This window comes from Macrobrachium rosenbergii, chromosome 12, assembly GCF_040412425.1.
Source record: "Macrobrachium rosenbergii isolate ZJJX-2024 chromosome 12, ASM4041242v1, whole genome shotgun sequence".
Classification (NCBI taxonomy): domain Eukaryota; kingdom Metazoa; phylum Arthropoda; class Malacostraca; order Decapoda; family Palaemonidae; genus Macrobrachium; species Macrobrachium rosenbergii.
In genome coordinates this window covers 88,833,380-88,843,379 of record NC_089752.1, presented here as the reverse complement: position 1 = coordinate 88,843,379, position 10,000 = coordinate 88,833,380, and the positions used below count along the sequence as shown (strand labels likewise).

The 10,000-nt window shown below is 33.7% G+C and overlaps 1 protein-coding gene across 1 annotated transcript in view; it reads left to right on the top strand.

The window, feature by feature from the left end:
- The window catches only part of LOC136844136 (uncharacterized), a 67,236-nt gene that overhangs the window by 17,128 nt on the left and 40,108 nt on the right, over positions 1–10,000 (top strand). The window contains exons 2-4 of the mRNA XM_067113150.1: positions 3,130–3,341; positions 7,772–7,904; positions 9,184–9,317. Coding sequence (XP_066969251.1) covers positions 3,130–3,341; positions 7,772–7,904; positions 9,184–9,317 — 479 coding nt within the window. The remainder of the gene's footprint in view (positions 1–3,129; positions 3,342–7,771; positions 7,905–9,183; positions 9,318–10,000) is intronic.

The window sequence follows — 10,000 nt, the reverse complement described above, 5'->3', positions numbered from 1 at the left end:
AAAGAAAAAACATTAACTTAAATCCTGGTCTATACACTCATGATCGTGTTCTGCCCAAGTTATTCTAAGGAGGTTTAGAAAACAATCTGTAGAATTTCATTCATTCTTATTAATGTCTTTGCCTCTCCTTAGTACATCTAATTCCCCAAGTTAATCCTAGAGAAATATTCGTCACCTGAAGTAATGACCTTTGTATGAATTAAAATGGTTACATATAACTTTAATGTAAGTTGTTGTTTGAAACAACAACTTTGTAATCTGTTGTACCTTGTATGCAATTTGGTTGACAATGCCTTAGAGGAAAGGTAAAAGATCTTGCACTCTCTTGTTGCAATTTCTCTCTATATGGCCATATATATATAATTATATATATATATATATATATATATATATATATATATATATATATATATATATATATATATATATATATATATATATATATATATATATATATATATATACATATATACATATATATTATATCTATTTATCATATATATGATTCATATACAATCATATAAGCTACAAATATATATATAATATCGAATTCGCTCTAATATATAAATAATATATTTTCATATGTACCGATATATATATTTTAGTTGATAATAAGGCCACCTATTTATCAGTGCGTGATTCATATACAACCAGCGACGGACGAGCTCTACCTCAGGAAATAAGTAACGCATACTATTTACGAAGGGGAATTTTTCGTTGATAACAAGACCGTATGGGGTCGGAATAACGATCTCCCATCAACTCACCCGTCGGCCACAAGAACTCAAGTGTTTTGCGTTTGGGGCGATATCCACCCACCTCTGCCATGTTGACCGTGTAGTGCGTTTGTCGCGTAGCCATATTATGACTATTTATCCATCGCGTGATTGTTATAACTCTCTTGGCCGACTGCGTTAGTGCGTCACTGTAGTCCTGATTCCTCGTCCGTCGCTGGTTCGACCCACGGACGGTGGACTTATTATCAACTAAAAATTCCCGGTAACATATATGAAAATATATTATTTCGAGGTAGAGCGAATTGGATATTAAAGGACGTTTGTAGCTTTCTGATTGTATATGAATCACGGTGATGTGATAAAGTCATAATATGGCTACGTCGCGACAAACGCATCTATACGGTCAACATGGCAGAGGTGGGTGGATATCGTCTCCAAATGCAAAACACCTGAGTTCGACGGGTGAGTTGATGGGAGATGTTATTCACTTATACCCTCTTGTGGCCGACTGCATTAGTGCGTCACTGTAGTCTTGATTCCTCGTCCATCGCTGGTTCGACCCCACGGGGACGGTGGACTTATTATCAATTAAAATTCCCCTTCGGTAACATATATAAAAATATATTATTTCCGAGGTAGAGCGAATTGGATATTAAAGGACGTTTGTAGCTTTCTGATTGTATATGTATCACGGTGATGTGATAAATAGTCATAATATGGCTACGTGTGACAAACGCACTACACGGTCAACATGGCAGAGGTGGGTGGATATCGTCTCCAAACGCAAAACACCTGAGTTCAACGGGTGAGTTGATGGGAGATGTTATTCACTTATACCTCTCTTGTGGCCGACTGCGTTAGTGCGTCACTGTAGTCCTGATTCCTCGTCCGTCGCTGGTTCGACCCCACGGGACGGTGGACTTATTATCAACTAAAAAATTCCCCTTCGGTAACATATATGAAAATATTTTATTTCCGAGGTAGAGCGAATTGGATATTAAAGGACGTTTGTAGCTTTCTGATTGTATATGAATCACGGTGATGTGATAAATAGTCATAATATGGCTACGTGCGACAAACGCACTACACAGTCAACATGGCAGAGGTGGTGGATATCGTCTCCAAACGCAAAACACCTGAGTTCGACGGGTGAGTTGATGGGAGATGTTATTCACTTATACCTCTCTTGTGGCCGACTGCGTTAGTGCGTCACTGTAGTCCTGATTCCTCGTCCGTCGCTGGTTCGACCCCACGGGACGGTGGACTTTATTATCAACTAAAAATTCCCTTCGGTAACATAGATGAAAATATATTATTTCCGAGGTAGAGCGAATTGGATATTAAAGGACGTTTGTAGCTTTCTGATTATATATATATATATGTGTGTGTGTGTTGTGTGTGTCTGTAAATATAAATATATATATATATATATATATATATATATATATATATATATATATATATATATATATATATATATATATATATATATATATATATATATATATATATATATATATATATATATATATATATATATATATATATATATATATATATATATATATATATATATATATATATATATGTATATATATATATATATATATATATATATATATATATATATATATATATATATATATATATAATATTATATATATATATATATATATATATATATATATATATTATATATATATATATATATATTATGTATATAAATAAATATATATATATATATATATATATATATATATATATATATATATATATATATATATATATATATATATATATATATATATATATATATATATATATATATATATATATATATATATATATATATATATATATATATATATATATAGTTATATGATGTAAGTGTGTGTTTCTATTAACGTACCTTTTTTTCCTCCTGTGCCTAGGCCTTCTCAGAAAATATAACGGTTGAAATTCTAGTCCAGCTACCAATATTATATTATTTGTGTCTATCATGTTTTCCTCTAGCAAATAATTTATTTGTTTGTTTTTTATACATTCATAATCAACCCTTCCTCGGTAAACAACAAAGCTTGTTTAAACATCCGTGATTTTTTTATTCCTATATATATATATATATATATATATATATATATATATATATATATATATATATATATATATATATATATATATATATATACATACATACATACATACATACATACATATACAGTATATATATATATGTGTGTGTGTGTGTTTGCGTGTATGCATGTGTGTGGCTGTGTTTACAAGAAAGACAGAGAGAAAGAGATTACGTTCAGTAAAATGACTTAAAGAAGCCCTTAGACCTGAACTTAGACCTGTTTATAACTTCCACCTGTCTCTTCCAATGGTTTCCCAGGTGAATGTGGGGAATGTCTCCAGATAACCCAACTGACAGCCCCGCGCGTGGTGCGAAGCGGCAGCCGCGTCAATTTCTCTTGTGCCTTCGACCTCACAGACGAAAAGCTTTATTCACTCACGTGGTGGAAAGATAACCAAACATTCTTCAGTTACCTCCCGAGTAATAGTCATCCTAAGATGGTTCATAATGTTCCAGGGATTACTGTCGATGTAAGTTGTCCATATTTTTCAGTTTTGGAAGTCGCTTTGTTGTTCTTTTGATCATGCAGGTGTTATACTCTCTTTTTCAAGTAATGGTTGCTATTTCGCTTAAATTTTAATAAGTCTTTGCACATTGTCAAATAGTTCATATATGCACTGTTTGCATCTAGTAAGGAGATGATCTTTGCGGTACGTCATCTGAGATTTTTGGACAGAAATACCGCTCTCCTTCCTGCCTCTTTTGAAAGCAATATATTTTACTAACAGCGTAATCTGGCTTCATGTTATCACTATTCAGTTTTTCCAATGACTTTGCTTCAGACCATTTCCCTGACAGTGATTTTATGCTCTTTGAAGAGACTTTTAACGGTATGGTATGATGGTTAATACTGTAGGTGATAAAGTTGTATAAGTTTGAAAAGATGGCTGAGACTACATTTTTACGATATTCTTACCTTTGTAATCCCTATGATATAAATATCGAATATACATCGAGACATTTCGTGTAATACTAGCCCTAACTGCGCCTTCAGAGGCCTTTTCCTATATGGAAAGAGCGTTATAAGTAAAACTATGCCATCTTTCAAGTTATATATGACGACTATTAAAAAAAATCTTACTCATTTTTAAAAAAGCATTCTGCCAGATCGATTTCTTTGAATCTGGTTACAATCGTTTCTTTCTGGGGTAGCTTTTTTTAATTTGTGGCAATGGGGGCAATTTTAATGTTTCTTCAATTTCAAAAATCTCATAATTATCACCGGTATGAAAAAATCATTTGGTCGCACGTAAATACTGGAGGAACTATTACTTAGAATCACTCGTATTCTACTGTAATCTTGATGGTGACATATCTTTTTGATATGATACTCGATACAGGTACACTTTAACTGGGAGGACAATATAAAGGCAAGGATGCCTGTTTTAAAGTAATGTACTCCAAAACAATGTTAGTAGAGAGAAAGCTCCATGCTTGAAAAGGGTAATGCGTGTTCATAATAAAAATAAAATTTTAAGTTGATAAAAAAATACCTAAATGATAAGTGGAAATGGTCTTTAATTCTAGAAATGTCTGAAACACAATGCGATACACAGAAGGAAGGGTGTAAACACCAAAAACAGGAATTAGTTTGTATGAAACGAATAGTTCAGTTAATATTTCTTTGGTCTATTTTCATATCCCTCTTCGGATTTACAATAAAACATCAAATAATGAATGGTATGAAAAGATACCAAACCATGCAGATAAAAGGAAAAATACCATCTAACTAGAGCACAAGCCCAAATGATTACTACTGTAGATAAAGCCATATATCGGTAAGGGATCGTATTGTACAGAAAATGGTAAACATGGTCTGTTTACCGTATGTCCTTGCTGGCCCATAACTCTAATATATCGAAATGTAAACCATGTTATTCCACAAAAATCATATAACGTGAAAACAGAATACATCCACCGTAATTTAGATTTGCGAACCAACTTTTCACAAAAAAAAAAAAAAAAAAAAAAACAATTGTCAAGAGTTTAACATTTTTCATGAAAAGCTATAATTTCCAAGCAAGAGGCCTCCTGGTTACGTGAACAACAAAGGCACTCTTGATTTAATGGAATAATTACTACTCTTAGTGCACGGCTGTACAAAAAATTTTCCTGCCATAATAATTCTTATTTTGTGGGTAATGAAAATATCGAGATCATGTAAGCGCTTCAGTTTGACCCTTCAGCATTATTTGTCGAAGGCACTGTCAACTAGCCAAAGTATCAGCAAAGTAAGCCAGGTAGGGTTAGAGACACTCAGTAATTTTCGTAATTTTTGTCTAAACATTCCATTTAACGAAGACAGAGATTGCCCCACATGAGGAATAGCCCATTTTCTCAAGTAATCGTATTTGTGCTCACTGTGCATTTTAAATACATGAAACTGTAACAAGAAAAAAGAAGTCCCTAGCTCTCACAATGAAAAATATGGATGATGAATGCCTTCATTAGCTACAACAGAGAATGGTTCCAAGACCTCAGTAGGTCTGGTCATTCTGTTTAAAGTTATATATATGCTGTTAATATGATTACTTTGGCCTCTCCTTTACCTGTACCCTTCGAAAGTTAATATTGATTGTATACCACATAACTCATTCAAAGGTGCATTACATTATTTCCCTTCTCATATGAACTAAAGCACACAGCACGTTCGGTGAGTGGCTGCATGAATTACAGAGTGGAAATAAGTAACTGAACTGGAGAGAGGTGCAGTCTTTTGTCGTTCGTTTCTTGTAGATTAAATTATGAGAATGCAAGCAAACCTTTTACTCTTGGAGAAACCCATAACGGAAGATGAATTCTTGCAAAAGATGTGAGGCTATCTAATGTTGGCCTTTGGAATACTGGCCGCAGAAAGTCTTAGATCGTAACTTGTACAGCCAGCAAACCTTTGCTAAGTTTGCCAGTACATTAAAAATTTAAAAGTCTACTGAATGTAGATGACATAAAGCAAGTGAAACTTGATGATGTAGGATCTGGTTTTAGTGGAGACAGTTACTGAAATAAGGAAGGATGTAACGCTTGGAATCTCAATGATGGTTTTTAGCACAGTTGTGAGACTGTCCATTGTAAAGGGTGGCTAACTTAGGCAAAGGTCTTCGAGGATAGGAGGAAGAAATACAAAAGACGATAAAGGAGATTGTATAGATAGAAAGGTTATAAGCTGGTATGTATCTTGGTCTGCCAGAGGTACCCAGATGATTTGTATTGAGAAAGGGGACGAATGAAAGCATGAAAAATTTTACGCTAAATGAAGTACCAATATACATCATGCGGGAACAATCAAAAGATATATAGCATAAATGATAATGATGTAATGAGGAGTGTTAAGAACACGTATTAAAGGTGGTTGCTTTCTAAGAACAACTGGAAGTTTTCATGACAAATACAGGAACAATTTTTAAAACAATGACTATCAAGCAATAGCTGTTAAGTATATGACTCTTTTTATATTTTATTGGTACGACTGCATCATGTATAAGAAAATCTATAAAATGGGAATTGGTGAAGGGTGCATAGAATGACTGAACATTAATAGTGTTACAGTGTTGATTTTATGTCAAAAAGAATTACTATGACTAGTCAAAGCTTTAGCAAGTTTCCATGAGAGCGAACAGTTGGAAGTGATCATCAAAAAAAAAAATAAATAAGAAAAATAAATGCACTTTTATTAAAATGCACTAAAAATAAAAAAAATAAAAATTTTATGAGACACACCAGGATTTTCTTACAATTAATCATGTCTACAAAAAGAAAAGAGTGGGTGTCAAACATGGAAGGAAATTGCTACAAGAAATAAAAAATAAATTTTTCTTGTAGTCTTTCCTTCCGTGTTTGGCGCCGACGCTTTTATTTTTGTAGACATTATTAATTTTAAGAAAATCCTGGTGTGTCACACAAAATCATTTTGCATATTCTTCAGTGCATTATAATAAATGTGTGTTTAAAAGAAAATATATTTTTTTATATTATACTTTTTAGTTTTGACAGAAATTGTAACCGATTTATGGTTGTAGCTAACCAAATTGAACGTGATATCCTGTCGAGCCAAAGAAAGTTTGAAAAATCCATAGAGTTGTTAGCTTACTCTACCGAGTCAAAGAAGTTATGAAAAATCTGAAGTTTCATATAAGCCCTGAGATACTGGGAGAGGTCATTGTAGGGTCACTAGAGGCCACTGCTGACCTACTGATCATGTAAGGTTGTATTGTCACTGGTTGTGAGTAACCATGTAAAATTTCAAGTACATCGGACGAAGGGAACAGGTCGAAAATTGAGTTACAATTTTTGCCCAAACAGACAGATGCAGAAGTCAAGTTAAATAAAAGCGTGTAATGAGTGAATGGCAGTAAAGTGAATAGAGAGGTAAGTATGGCTCACTCAGGTTTTTAGAATGTAGATATTTCAGAGACCGATGGAACGAGAGGGGGAAATGAATCATGAATTATTAGAGCAAAGAAGGAAGTAAAGCTCAGTATAAATAGAAGGAAGTAAAGCTCAGTATAAATCTCCTTGTAAAACCTTTTGTGAGGGGGGTGTGATTTGCCCATTTTAAACTGAATATAAAAAAATAAACACTTGAAGTAAATATGCACCAATAGGAGAATAAAAAATGAGGTGAAAATTAATACTATGGGTAACCAAATGAATTCTAATATGCTGAGATATTAAGATTACACTAACACATGAGAAACTGAAGTTTAGTACAATAAACAGAAAGTTAATCCTTAAATCACTAGACTGATACTGTGACGTATGCTAGAGTAATAATTTATTTGATATGCAGAGTATTTTTGTCCCCTACTTACCTAAGTCTAGGCTTCCCTGCACATCTGACAAATCACAATGATAGAATAAATTATTTAAATTAGATAATATTCTTTGTGTATTTCATTTTCAGAAACAGTTATCAACGCTTCATCAAGTATTTCTTTCACAAGTGGATCATCGCGCATCTGGAACAATCCGTTGTGAAGTTCTAGTTGTGCCAAAATTCGAGCAGGCCACCATGGAGACCAACTTCACAGTCATAGGTAGATGGGAGAACATGCTTGTGCTATGACCACTCCTCTTTATCATTTTTATTTTCTTTAGGGTTGAGTATTCTTCAGTCTTTCTGAATGAATAATCGACACAATATACCTTTTTTCCATTCCACAACTTCAGTGGTACTTTTCATGATTGTGCACATGAAAATATACGGCGAAGTAATGGGACGCAGACTGAAGGTTGACCAACACTTTGTACAGTATATTTGGCATACATTTAGGAGAGTGGCATATATCATTTGATAATATTTTAATGCTACTTTTGAATATGATTTGAAATCTTCTTTTTCATCGCCCCCAGAAATTGAAATGTTCTATCAAATGTTATTCTCATATTTTCAAACTTTGCATAACTTTTTTTTCACTTCCATCCCTTTTGCATCGCTTTTTTTCACTTCCATCCGTTTGAAAAACAATATTTATCACATTTCAACAGTTTTAAAGGCGCCAAATACACACAATCACTTTTTACTTATATTCATTGCTATATGAGCAGACGTGTCTAATGGCAATTTATTCGCTTCCCTTCATATTTCATAATAGAAATGATGTTTAATTCGTGTTAATCTTCCTACAGCAAGAAAATCACACCATTTACGATTGTATCAGAGTATTTTAATTCATCCATAGCAAAGAATTAACTTCTGGTGATTTTCATTCCACAATACGTGTGATTTACAGCATTGTTGCAACTATTGCGGTTTATTTTCCTTAGGTTTGAAATCTTCAGTAAACTAGTTTTGTCTACCTTAGCAGATATTTTGTAAGTGTTAGTGGTGGGAAACTGTACAGCAGCCTTCCACGGAGTTATCTTAATCGTTCTTATCTATCTCATATGCGCATTTGAATGTTAGGCTGGGATCAGCAGCCTTTGGCATTGTTGCACAAAATCTGTATATGTGTACAGATGGATAATAGTATTTAAAAAAAACTCACTAATAAAACGCTTAACTGCCAAGATCCAGCAATACTGATTTGCCACTAGTTTTAGAATAGTTTGAGCCTGAAATACTGTAAACTTTTGAATGCTGGCCTTGATCCCCATTTCACGAGAAGAGATCATGGAGAAAAGAGAGGTCGTCACCTCTTCTGATGTAAAAAGGAATAAACTATAAATATTGAACATTTCCAATCAAGTCGAATGCCTTGAGATAAAGATCGAGGGAGGCAATATCGGCAAATTACGTATACAAAAGCCGATTTTCATTCTGACGTGTAACTAATGGACTTTAATCCTTACAAAGGCTTCTTTCATAACCTCCAGCTCAGCCAGACAGAGGCCCGAGCATCACAGGTCGCCAAGGACCCTACCAGGTAGGAGACCTACTCCTCCTGAATTGTTCATCACCTCCGTCCTACCCTCCAACGACTCTTTCTTGGGATATCGACGGGAGAAAGGTAAGTTCGTCAGCACGGAAAAATACTTTATAAAAATAATAATACTGGTAAAACTATGACACTAAGGATTCATTATGATATCATTACTCTACTACTAGCGGGCCATGTCAGGCAAAAAGACTGCAAAAGTTAACATCTGTGGTTGCATTATACTTATATTGAGGATTGTATGTGCATTATGTACATTACTTTTCATTTCAAGCGCAAAAAAATAAGCAAATCTCCAATACTTTATTTTTGCCGAATATATTTTTGGGCAAAAAGTACAAAAAAATGCAAACTCATTTAACTTCAACACATTATTTTTTATACTAACTTTGATGATGTTAACATCTTGAAACAATAACTGTATCTGAAAATAACACATATCCAGTAAGTAAGTATGAGCGGCAATAGACTCATACCTTTCTTCGTGATCAGGTAGATAACGCTACCTGGCTATGATATTCCGGATGCGAGATGGAATTCTGATATGTAACATGGACTACCATAGTTGTGACGACGTCCTGCATTCACACAGCTTGAGTTCCTCAATGAAGTATGCAAATTAACCAAATATTAAACAGACTGCAAGAATATATTTGTTTTCTGAAAAGTACTGTACATGTATGTACCGGTAAGTGTATCCAGAAAGGTGTGAGGAAATCGAGAATAGATCATTACGACTATTACGAAATACATAC